Source organism: Sinocyclocheilus anshuiensis, unplaced genomic scaffold (genome assembly GCF_001515605.1).
Source record: "Sinocyclocheilus anshuiensis isolate Anshui unplaced genomic scaffold, SAMN03320099.WGS_v1.1 scaffold1240, whole genome shotgun sequence".
In the NCBI taxonomy this organism is placed as follows: domain Eukaryota; kingdom Metazoa; phylum Chordata; class Actinopteri; order Cypriniformes; family Cyprinidae; genus Sinocyclocheilus; species Sinocyclocheilus anshuiensis.
The window spans coordinates 917,843-930,343 of record NW_015542555.1 but is presented as its reverse complement, the minus strand read 5'-3'; the positions used below and the strand labels follow the sequence as shown (position 1 = coordinate 930,343).

Below are 12,501 nucleotides of genomic sequence, written 5' to 3'. Positions count from 1 at the left end.
GCTTGGGGATCAAATACTTATTTCACTCACTGAAATGCAAATCAATTTCTAACCTTTATATAATGTTGTGTTTTTTCTGGATTTTTTGGTATTTGTCTCTATACGTTAAAATAAACCTACCATAAAAATGACAGACCCTTCATTTCTTTGTAAGTGGGCAAACTTACAAAATCAGCAGGGGATCAAATAAATATTTCCCCCACTGTAAATATTGATATCGTATGACATGGCAAAAGGTATTGTGATAATATTTTTAGTCATATACCCCAGCCCTGCTTCAGAATCCTTGCAATATAGCTAATGAGTTGTATGGACTACCTTTATGATGCTTGTTTTAATGTGCTTTTGCATCCACATTCATTGCAATTCCAAGGAAGAAAAAGGCAACACAGGTTTCATAGTTTCTCTTTGGAACTCAAAGGTAAAGTCTTTGGAAGAAAGTCTGAAGCAATATGAAAGTGATTAAATGAAGACACTATTTTCATTTTTGGATGAACTACACCCTTTAAGCCAAAGAGGGCAAAACATACACGTGTACAAAAAAAAAAAAAGTTGCATTAAGACAATGGCAATATATCATTGACACCACCATAAACAGTCACTCTGGGGGAGGAGGGCAATATCTGAAAATGCATCCCAGAGAAACAGAGATCCGCAAAACCACAAGCGGTTTTCACAGCTCTGAAAATGTCACTTGTTTTTCTCTGGGTGAAAGATTTGGCCCCACAGCAAAGGTTAGGATGATTGTAAAAAACAAAAAACAACAACATCATGAGCCAGAGGAATGGCCTTCCAAAAATCAAATGGCAACCCATACCCGAATATTCTGTAAAAATTTATGAGCGCAAACCTCCATGGTGTTGTGGGTGGCTGCTAAGAAACTTCTTAAGTGTCCGTGGGTTTTAGAATATTGCTATGTGGCTGCAATGGTGCAAGTAAATGGGATGAAAATAGCACATCTGAACATTTAGAGCAGTGTTTCCTAAACTGGGGTTTGCAAAGGAACTGCAGGAGGCTAATTATTAATCATAAAAAAAGACAAATTACAATTATAATAAATCACAAACTTTGTGCTTCGTAACTTTTGATATAAAACAAAGTCTGAGATTTCAAATGTAGTCAATTTAATAATTAAGTTCAAACAGTATTAAGTACTTCCAGTTTCAGTTTTCAGCTAAATGAAAACGTTAGTTTTAGTGTCGGTTAAAAATTTATTTTGGTGCATCGCTATATGGGTTGGATGGATTTCTACAATGAAAGTCTTCATCTTGTGACACCTGCACAAACAAAACAAGAAAACAGGTTCTGTGGGCAGAAACAGCTACTTACCAAAAATACACTTTTCCCAGGACTTCAGCTCCTTTGTTTAACTCCCTTCTTGCTTTCGTCAGCTGTCTGCTGTGGCTCATTCTGCTCCCATATGTTGTCCTGTTCCTCCTCGCTCTCTTTGACCTCTCCGTCACCTTTCCCATCATCCCCCTCTGCCGAAGCTTCACTCTGGCATACACTGACAGAGATGACCAGCGCTTGCACGATACCATAGATCAACGCAAACGGCAGCAGGTACTCCTGAACCACCCACAGCAGTCCGGCCATCCCAACAGACGACACCAGAAACATGGCCATCCCATGGAGCCACAGCTTCAGGGCCCCCTGCACCCCCAGCACATCCAAAATGAATTTGGTCGGAGGGGATACGGTGGTCAGGAAGCCCACCACGAACAAGTCAAAGAGGTGGCGGAGGAAATTAAAGCAAATATCGTAGTGCTCAGGCACAATTTCCCCCGTCCACGAGCGAGAGAAGAACTGGAATGCAGATTTCTGTGGCGTGGGGGACGGCGGAGGCGTCCCATAGTCTGATTGCCCATCGACTTCATCGCTGTCCCACGTACCTTCACTCCACCCGGCACATTTCCGCTGGCGGAGCGCGGTGGACGACGACCACCGGGGCCAGAAAAAGTATCTGGATGGAAGCATTCGGCTCCACCAGCGTGAGGAGCTTTGGGACACTGCGCTCTCAGTCTCAACATCAGCCCTCAGCTCTTCAACTTCCAACGGCTTGATAGTCTCCTCGGTCTCCCAGAATTCCTCAGTGATTGTCTTTTGGTCCTTTTTGGTGTTCTCGCCCCTCCAAACCCAGGCAGTAAGTCCCCATAAGCCCCATCTGCTTCTGGTCTGAATCTCCGTTGTTGGGGGTTCCTCAGGTTTGGTCTTATTGCCCCAGGAGTACAGATTCGCTGGACTGACCCACCCCCAAACTCGCCCTACAACTGTGGTCATGTCGGCACTATTACTTTATAATGCACAACGGAGAAAATTAAAATGCTATAACATTAATAAAGTGTCAGTGTGTGGGGGAAAGCTAATATAATTGATAATTACACATTAATAACTATAGTATAAAGCAATAATAAGCACAGATAGCTCTTAATCTAATTGTATAGCTATTAAAGAGTCAAAAAACAACGTTGAGTGTCGCTTAAGACGACATGTAAAGTTTTACACTGCCACAAGTAGAAGGCGGCATCTAAACAATGACACCTCAACAGACCTGTATTAAGGCGTGTTTGTATTGGAGCTAATCAACCAGAAAACAACCTACGGCCACACCCGTGCAAATCACTCAATGACAGGAAGATAATGTCATTTTTAATTAAAAATGACAAACGACAACTAAAAATATTATTGTGGCATTGGGGTTTCGTTTATTTTAGAGCTCTAAAAGCATTTTCTTCAGGCGAAACGGCGTCGGTTAGCATGTCTGAACTAGCCGATCGACTCCACAACTTTAAACGCTAAACTGTGTCGATGTCGAAACACTAGCGACCGGATCAAACATACCTGCGACCTCAAATCTTTAGTTTTATGTGACTGCAGTAAGGACATGCAGTTACATCTCCCAGACATCAGTCTCTATGCTTAAGTCGCAAAAACATTTGAGTTCACTTATCGAAGCCAGCTTCACATTCCTGTTCATTTGCGCCCGGCACAAACATGCTTTAACTTAAACCGTTCCAGCACATAAACAGCTCGACACAGTGCGAAAATACAGTCCAGTTCAAGTCCAACAGACTCACGGCGTTTTGAGGGAGATAACCTCACGCAACAAAACTGTCGTTGAGTAGAGTACGAGCTGGTTTACGTGTCTAGCAAAGGGAAGATCGGCTCATTTCCGCGAATCGGTTCTTTCAAACGGTTCATATGAAAACTGATTCAACCAATCAACTCAGTGATTCTTTTACGTTATGATTCGTGGCCTCACGTGCTGTCTGACGTCCCGGCGCGGTATTTTATTTAATAAAGCAACATATTGCTGTTCTTTACAAGTATTTCGTTGCGAATCATACGTGTATAAAAGTGATTGGCTGGAATAGCATATAAATGTAATACAAGTAATAGTATTTAAACGCTTTTATTCAAAGCGACAAGAGAAGAACAAGCCAACGAGTCACTGAGCCAACGATATCAGGTTTAGCCAGAAAGCTTTTAAATAGTAGGCAAAGTATGCTAATATGCCATACCGAATTCGAAATACCACACTACAGCGTTTACTTCAGTTAGTAAGAGAAATACGCTAAACAGTCTCTTGCGATCCGTTCCCGGAGCCGAGATTGATTGAAAAGATCCGACTCAAAAGAACGATTCGGTCACAAATCGGGCGTCGCTACGCAGAACAGAACTGACCCGGTTACATCATGTCATCGCTGACCCAATGACCTTTGCTCTGGAGATGTGTGACCCTCCGTGTAACTACTAAAGGCTGTTGATTTCCAAAATGTGGTTCTTTATTTGCTACAAAACGGGTAGGCTAGTAGCAAAAAAATGAACAAGCATGTAGCTAAACTGAGTCAAGAGTCAAGTACAGTGAAGTCAAATATGATAATAGCCATTGAGTAACTGAGTGGACCGGTTTCCAGAATAAAAGTCCTTCGCCATTGCTAGCAGCAGAAAATCCGATCTACTTGTGATGCATTGTACACGAATATTTCGTCACGTTAGACCATACATTTAAAAAAAAAAAAAAAACAAGCCTACACAAACTGATTCTTAATCTCCAAAAATATATATATATTTTTATAGTTCAGATAGCATTTGCACTAATGTTTGACAGTATCCTACAACATACATTAGACCAGGGCTGTCCAAACTCGGTCCTGGAGGGCCGGTGTCCTGCAGAGCTTAGCTCCAACCCTAATGAAACACACCTGAACCAGCTAATCAAGCTCTTACTAGGCATAGAAACTTCCAGTCAGGTGTGTTGAGGCAAGTTGGAGCTAAACTCTGCAGGACAGAGTTTGGACAGCCCTGCATTAGACTAAGGCATAAGCCTACAAGGTGGACCTGCTACTTCCATAAAAAATCAGCAACTTCATATTGAGCTGTAACAGTGATTTTTATTAAACGTAAAAGTAGTGTCAATTAAAAAAAAAAGTATACAAACAACTGAGAAATCAAAAACAAGCAGTTACTTTCTCAAACTGTTCTGGGAATGATATACAATGACAGTGAAACAAGTGTTCAAGTTATGATACACAATACTACAAAGCTTGACAGTTCAACATTGTGCTCCAAACCGGTCACCACAACTCTTCTGCCATGGCATAAACCTCTGTCCTTAAAAGAAAACAAGTGTATTAGAGTACAAATGGGGAAAATAAGTGTATTCGTTGTCTGTCTGTGTTTCAGTGCGCCGCGAGAAAGTTACTTCATTGAGTTTCAGTGGAACCGAACAACGCATTCATCATTAACACCCAATTATAACCCAAGTTAAATTTACAGGACCTATACTTACAGAGTGACAGGTCTGTGCATTCAAAGGAATACGCCCATCACTGGCACATAATTCTGGCATCACGTCAACCTAAAAAAATTAAAATCCAATGTTATCTAGACGTTCTTCGTAACAAAACTCATTATAATAATCAAAAGCTGTGCTCAGTAATGTGAAGAACTTCATGTTGTCATCAGAAACTCTAGTCTGTTGAATCATCACTGCACATCACTGATAAAACATCGGAAATGCTGTTAGGACACCAACCTTATGTAGCTTCATGGGCTGGAGACAACGTCCATATTGGCTTCAAACCCTTTGCTGGAAACCTTGAAAATAAACACTTTGTTAGAGATTATTCATGGGCCACACTTGCAAAGACCAAAGAAAAAAAAAACGACTTCTTACCCAGTAGTCATCAACTGTAGCGATTAACCATTCTGCTGGAATCCAACCTAAAGGTTAAAAGATAATTAGACATTTAGAGACATCCAAGCCACTGCAAACCAATCATAAGCTGTAGAGCATGTGTTCAGTGCACTGTGATAATCTTCACAAGTAAATCAGAGACTCTAGTCTAATGATTCATCATTACACGCAATAACAGACAACAGGGGTTTTCAATCTTTAAGTGTCACAGAACCACAAATGGGTTCAGAGGGACTACCATCCTAAAGTTTAAAAGGCAGCTATATATTTATATGTAAAGACTGTATTTATACTGTGGAAACATTTTTTTGCAGATTTTTAGAATTACTCACTATTATAGTACTGTAAAAGTAATTATTTAAATCAATTTTCATTTATTATTTTAATTGAACGCATTTACTACATTTTATTTACATTCCACTGACATTTATAAGCTTTTTTTTGTTTGTTTTTGCGGCCTCTGGGGGTCCCCAGACCCCAGTTTGAAAACCCCTGAAGGAAAATAAAAAAGCTGTGGTCTCATACTTACTGGAAAATTGCTGCAACTTCGGCACATTCTTTGAAATTTGGTTTCCCAAAACATCAGTTCAGTTCAAGTAGATATGATCTGCAAAACGATTAACGTAATATCATCAAGTCATACTGGATTAAGCATGTTGGTCTCTGGACTAAAGGCGAGGGCGAGGCCAGAAGCGCTGCGGTGTCATTTTGCAGGTCTTGAATCAGCGTTAACGCAAGGCCACGTCTGCGTTTTAAACAAATATAAATATAAAGCACTAAACTGTGTTTTAGGGTACATAATATAATTGAAAAATAATGAATAAAGTAAACAACACTCACTGCTACCTGAAGCACCGTAGCATCCTCAGAACGGAAAGGACCGCGCAGCGTGCAGGCAAGGATATTTAACAGGGTCCTAATGCTGCAGGCAGGGTAGCGAAATATCTGCCTGAATGAAAATCTAAGCTTATTTTTGTGCAGATATTACATTAAACATTTTTTTCCTTATTTTCTTCTTTACACTTTATTTATAAAATATGCGTTTATAAAAATAGAAATATGCATGCCGTTTTTATGACTTCATTTGAACTGAGAGATGGGATATTTGTATTGTTAAAAAAACAATTATCACGCCACAGAAATATTTAAGTATACTAATTTAACTAATAACTGTTTATTAATTAACGTAATATATCAAAAAGCACAGTCATACAGCACGCAGTAGCAATTGCTGGAAATGTTATTATTGAAAAATAAATCATTAAGCGTTAAACCTAAATGTTGTTAAAGAAAGGTTGCAGGAGGAAAACAAATATAAAAAATACGAAACATATATATAAGTGTTTAAATATTGCTGTATTGATATGGTTATATATCTGCTAGCTATGTCTGGTTGCTATGCAGCACAAAGTTGTGCGTCGTTGCCAAGAGGAAACGGAAATAAATCTTCTGAAGCCGCAGATTTCTGCCACCGTCTAAAGATTTTTTTGTTTACATTTTTAGAGCTATAACAAGAAACTATCAAACAGTTGCAGGTGTTGCGCGTCTTGACTCGTGCAGGAGTGTGTGCGGTGTACTGCGGCTGGCTAGCGCTCATCATCCCGCTGCACAAGCAAGGGAAGGGAGTGACTCAAACACAATGGGAGGACAGAAGAAGCACTGATAACGCCGCTATACATCTGTGCCTTTAACCCAGCCCACTACTGAAGCGGCACTAATGTGGAACTGGTATTTTAAGTGCAGGCCGGTGATGCAGTGAATCGATTGGCGCTGTGATAAATGCATCTGAATCTGCAGAAGGGCATTAGTAGTGTATTGTCTTAAGATTTCAGTTCTGTCCTTACAATGGATTTCCCTTTCGACCTGAACGCGCTTTTCCCCGAGAGAATTACTGTGCTGGATAACAACTTGAGCGCAGGTCGGAGAGCGCATGGGAGGTAATGTATGCTTTAATGTGTGCTGCTGGGAGAAATGGGTGGAATCTGTTTGCAGCATGCACTGCTTTTGTCTTGTAACAGTGGTTGACACAGTTGTGCAGTGTGCATATACTGCTACCCGTGGGGGGTTAGGATGTTCTTTTATTAGGCTAAATGTGGCGTTTGGTCCAGGTCATCTTTGTCATCTTTTTCCTATAATGATAAGCCTGTTGTCGTCAGAGGATGCAAATGCGGCCCTGAGTAAAAAAACAAATTTGACATGAGTCTGTTTTAATCTGCCATGAGTTTAATCTGAACCGTGCTGATTCAGTAAGACAGCAACAGAATGTACTGTAATTAAACTTAAGAAATCACACCATGCAATGGATAGAGAGAGAGATAGATTATAATAAAGGCTTTTCTAATAGATACGTTTTTAATGGATAAGCGTGTATTTTTTAAATTTAATATAAATAATTTTTCTAAAAATAATACAATAAAATATTGTAAGAATACATTTTATTTGTAATGTACTTTTCTTATACTTGAAGTGCTACGATGCATTACAAATACAATCAAACAATAAATAATAAATGATATATAAATAACAATAATGGTTAAAAACTTCACTGAAAAGATGTGTTTAAGCAGTTTGTTAAAGCAGGAACATTTCTAATGGAAGCAGGTAATGAATGCCATATTTTTAGAGCAATGCAAGAAAAAGCCATTATTAGCATGAAGGGATTTGTGGGGATTTTTTTAGCATACATAACCAACGTTGTTGTATGTTGCATCATACATTACAAAAAATACAACGATTTTAAATGAATTTTAAAATTCACCAAAAATATTTTTATATAACCACAGTTTTTAGTCTTTAACTGCGTCCCAAATGACACACTATGCACTTATATACTATGTACTTATGCACTGTGCACTCAGCAATGTAGTGTATGAATTTTATAAGGTTATTTTGTCATTCATAATCGGAGTCTGATAGCCCCCCAACCCCTTCACTACGTAATTAAAGCTGCAACAGTTGAGTGCATGAAGTGTTCAACATTCCACACTTCGTTTTTAACTATAAGGTTATATATGCTAATTTGTTGCTAAACATTGACAAAATTCACTGCAGCAGATGTACATTTAAAGTTGAAAATATTTATTCTAATTCAATCAGATGGTCTTTAGCACAGTGTTTCCCAACCTTTTGGACTTGAAGGCTCACTTTTGTTCAAGGCAATATTCAAAGGCCCTCGTATCTAAGCTGATACCTCATGCATAAACTAAATCAAATTAAATAAAATTTTAAAAATGTGAATGTCAATTTAAGGTTGTACCTATTTTTTTATTTGTGTGTGTGTGTGTGTGTGTGTGTGTGTGTGTGTGTGTGTTTTAACATTTTAATAAAGATTATATTAACATAATTACTTACTGGGGCCCCCCGGGAGATGCCCCCTAGTGGAGAACCATTGCTCTACCTACCCTTGGAACAAATCATGATTCACAACTCTGATATAATGGCAGCCTCTTGGCTGTTTAGAAAAATAGGACAAGCCATTTGATATGTCCCACCCAAATGTTTTGATGTGAAATATGTTAACACAGAAAGAAAGAATCAAAGATCTCATGGGGTTTATATGTATATATTTCATTATATCAGCCATTTACCACCTTGATATCAGTGCCAGCTATTGAAAAGCTTGTTAAAATGTATAGCACAGCACAGCTATATATGATTCAAACTTGTAATTCAAAACAGTTATGCTTTGTAAAGGTGTATGCATCCATTATGACTTGCATAACTGGAATCATAAATGCTACTTTCTGTGTGTGAGATTCCTAACATACCTGCTTTTTGTTGTCCAGACCAGATCCTCTTCTTCAGATCAGCACAGTTATAGATGAGCTGGGCAAAGCCTCCTCTAAGGTGATAATGACTGTCTTTTTGAGCTTGCAGATGTCATTCACTGTCAGTTTCAGCCTGTCATCATGTCATGTGTGTGTATCTCCTCAGGCCCAGCAGCTGCCTGCTCCTATAACCAGTGCTGCAAAGCTCCAGGCCAACAGACACCATCTCTACCTCCTGAAAGATGGAGAACAGAAGGGGTTCTCTCGCTTTCTCTATCCCTCCCCCAGCCTATTTAATCTATTTACATGTCAATACAGCTGACCTCTCTCCTTCCTGTTTTTCCATTTCCATTGCATATAAACACATCCTCATCTGCTGTTAATAACAGTCTTTGACTCCCTCTTCCTGTCTTTTGCTTTACCAGTGGGAGGGGTGTTATCGTTGGATTTCTGAAGGTTGGCTACAAGAAGCTGTTTTTACTTGTAAGTGTTTGCTCATTATTGAGTTGGTAAATTCAGTCTTTTTAAACTTGATACATTAGTGATTTACAGTATGTTGTAATTGCGTCCAGGACCAACGGGGGGCGCATTTGGAAACTGAGCCTTTATGTGTGCTGGATTTCTATGTGACAGAGACACTGCAGAGACATGGCTATGGGCTCGAGCTCTTTGACTTCATGCTGAAAGTGAGTGTCTGTCGGCAGCCTGATTTAGTTTGCAGGAAAATCCTGTCATTTATTTACCCTTATTTTAGTCCAAACCATGTGACTTTCTTGCGTGCATGGAACGCAAAAGGAGATGTTTCAAAGAGCAGCATGAACATTCTTTGAAACATCTCCTTTTGCGTGCATGGAACGCAAAAGGAGATGTTTCAAAGAATGTTCATGCTGCTCTTTGAAACATCTCCTTTTGCGTGCATGGAACGCAAAAGGAGATGTTTCAAAGAATGTTCATGCTGCTCTTTTCCGTACAACAAAAACACAAAAGGACAAGGTCAGTATAATTCATTCACTTTATTCCAAGTCTGAAGGACAAACTGAAATGTAATTCTTTATTCCCAAATCATTTTCCCCTTCATTGTAGCTTTTAAAACTTATTTGCAAGTGCACATATTCAGACTTGCCCCTTCAAGACCAGGTTTGACGTTAACAATGCTAAACAGCATTGGTTTTATGCGTTTCAACCTTGCTGAATGCTACACGGCAAGGTTGAATTTGCAGAAGTGAAACTACGTTTTGCGCAGTAAAATTTTTGTTAAAATACTTGCATTTTATTCAGATTTCTATTGAATAACTTCAATTTAAAACGTGAATATCGTATATATTTTGGTGTATTTCTCAGACAAAGCTGTCATACACATAGAATATAGCGCATTAGTTGTATGGACTGTGTTTATGCTGTTTTTGAAGCTTGTGTGGAAAAGAGCAGCATGAACATTTTACCAAATATCTATATTTGTGATTTCCGGTGAAAAAAGAAAAAATGTAAAAGTGACACAGGTTGGGAACAACATGAGAGTGCATAAACTATGACAGAATTTTCATCTTTGGGTAAGCTATTCTTTTTTTATTATGTCCAGTAGAAAAGTATAAAGACCCATTTGTATTTGCTACTAAACAGTCCTGTTTGTATTTTGTGACTCATGTTTTCCTGTCCTGATCATATTCTCTGATTGAGCAGCACAAACGGGTGGAGCCTGAACAGATGGCGTACGACAGACCTTCTCCTAAATTCCTGTCATTTCTAGAAAAGCACTATGATCTCAAGAACAGTGTGCCTCAGGTATGATCCACCTTTTAAAGTGAAAGCACTGCATGGTGCGAAACAATCTCAGCCAATCAGAGCATGTTTGTGGAGTGAGATTTTGGACCAGTGAGGTTTTAATTCCTGTACAGATAATTGCGTCACACCTGGTTAGGAGAACACAATGTTATTCTTCTCAGAAATCCTGTAATCCAGTTTGTAATTGAAACAAACCAGATTACAGTACTTGATGAAAACGACTTCATCAGATACCATAATAACATGTTATACCTTGGATGTAAATCCTGATATGGAGTATGTGCATGACGTGTGAGCGTGTGTATTTGTACACAATACAGACTTTATACAATAGTGTTTTCCTCTAACAGTTAGGTGTGTATATGACCGTTGCAAAACTTGATTGTTATGATGTAATTCATTCATTTCTTGTCCTGTCACACTTGTTCTTCTCAGGTGAATAACTTTGTGGTGTTCAGTGGATTCTTCCAGAGTAGATCAGGTAATGCCTGACTGCATCTGTGCTTTTATGTGGGTTTGGAATGTTGTTCTGGATCTGTGCCAGTGTTCAATGCCTTATTCTCTCAGGTCAACAACCTCCTATTCTCCTCATTATAGTACGTGCGAGGCAGCACTGTATTGAAATTCCTCCTCTTTTTATTCTTCTTTTCTTCCTCAAATTTCTGCAAGTAATTCAGCTCGAACCACTTTACATACAGTCCATTCAAGGAAATACCTGCCATAAATATTTCTTTTGGCTATACAACTGTATTTTTCATTATTTTAATCCTTGCTGTTATTGTTAAAAAATATTCAAAATGATTTTCATGAATTGAAATAAAATATAAATGTTAGATGGAAAAACTTAAAAGTTGAAGTAAGTTTTAAAGTACAGAATTAAAACTAAAATAAAATTACATGTAAAAAAAAAAAAATAATAATTAAAATGAAATATGAATTCGTAAATCATAAAATAGAATATAAAAAAACTAATAAAATGTCAAAAGTACAAAAAATTACTAAATCTTCAAACTTAAACTAAATTATAAAATATAAGCTCAAATATTAATTATGCTATAATAGAGTACAATAATACTAAAAAGTAGTAAATAAAATATTCCCTGCATATTGGTGACAAACACTGTAGTTGTACAACTAGTCTAAGTCTCTCTGTAAAACTGCAACTGTCACAAAAATATCATAGCATAGTTATTATTATTTTTCTTTCATCTTAATGGGTTTGGTTTGAGATAAAAACATTTTTTCTTTTTTCAGAGAGTTGATAAGGATCACAAGTTCACTTGCATAACTCAGGGTTAGGCTATCTTTCTTACAATTAAACTAGCATGTCATGTTCCAAATAGAGTTATCAGCCAACTGGTGAGTAACTTTAGGCTGAAATTTAATGCAGAAAAAAAGCTTGAGGTTTCTCTAAATTTGTTTTAACAATATTCTTTTGCTGCCTTGCAAACAAATAGCATTTTAGCAGATTCCACAATTAATTGAAGAAAAATCTGTCTTTGTTGTGCTTGTCCATAATGCTCACAGCTGTCTTTTTTGGTTATTTTATTGTTTGATATTTTTAGTGCTTCTATATTCAAACAAGTGTATTTCCTGATCTAAACCATCATCATATTATAATTTCATATTATAATCTTTGTGCCTGGCAAAAACATTTTTAGTATGTTTATTTATGTGTATATATACAGTGGGTACGGAAAGTATTCAGACCCCCTTAAATTTTTCACTCTTTGTTATATTGCAGCCATTTGC

General features: G+C 37.9%; 2 protein-coding genes and 1 long non-coding RNA gene across 14 annotated transcripts in view; 1 reads left to right on the top strand and 2 right to left on the bottom strand.

Moving 5' to 3' along the window:
- LOC107694340 (uncharacterized) overlaps positions 1-3,825 on the bottom strand; it is a 7,316-nt gene extending 3,491 nt beyond the window's left edge. Inside the window, exons 1-2 of one of the 3 annotated variants that reach the window (XM_016494025.1) lie at positions 3,718-3,825; positions 1,330-2,293 (exon numbers count right to left, since the gene is read on the bottom strand). In XM_016494025.1, the coding sequence (XP_016349511.1) occupies positions 1,354-2,280 (927 nt within the window). In that variant the 5' untranslated portion in view covers positions 2,281-2,293; positions 3,718-3,825 and the 3' untranslated portion in view covers positions 1,330-1,353. Of the gene's footprint in view, positions 1-1,329; positions 3,176-3,717 lie in introns of those variants that run through there. The other 2 variants (XM_016494024.1, XM_016494023.1) reach the window with 2 other exon arrangements.
- A 549-nt stretch (positions 3,826-4,374) lies between these two features.
- LOC107694343 (uncharacterized) lies at positions 4,375-6,089 on the bottom strand. Its single transcript, XR_001634856.1, has 5 exons — positions 5,730-6,089; positions 5,180-5,226; positions 5,039-5,100; positions 4,793-4,861; positions 4,375-4,614 (listed from the first exon to the last, which is right to left on the bottom strand). It is a non-coding gene; the product is annotated as an uncharacterized LOC107694343 (long non-coding RNA).
- A 530-nt stretch (positions 6,090-6,619) lies between these two features.
- Positions 6,620-12,501, top strand: part of LOC107694337 (alpha-tubulin N-acetyltransferase 1) — a 13,911-nt gene continuing 8,029 nt past the window's right edge. For all 10 annotated transcript variants that reach the window (XR_001634855.1, XR_001634854.1, XM_016494017.1 and 7 more), the window contains exons 1-7: positions 6,620-7,137; positions 8,986-9,046; positions 9,134-9,225; positions 9,393-9,450; positions 9,540-9,653; positions 10,648-10,749; positions 11,185-11,230. Coding sequence is in view for 8 of the 10 variants with exons in the window: in XM_016494017.1 (XP_016349503.1) it covers positions 7,046-7,137; positions 8,986-9,046; positions 9,134-9,225; positions 9,393-9,450; positions 9,540-9,653; positions 10,648-10,749; positions 11,185-11,230 (565 nt within the window). In the remaining 2 variants the exon portion in view is untranslated. The remainder of the gene's footprint in view (positions 7,138-8,985; positions 9,047-9,133; positions 9,226-9,392; positions 9,451-9,539; positions 9,654-10,647; positions 10,750-11,184; positions 11,231-12,501) is intronic.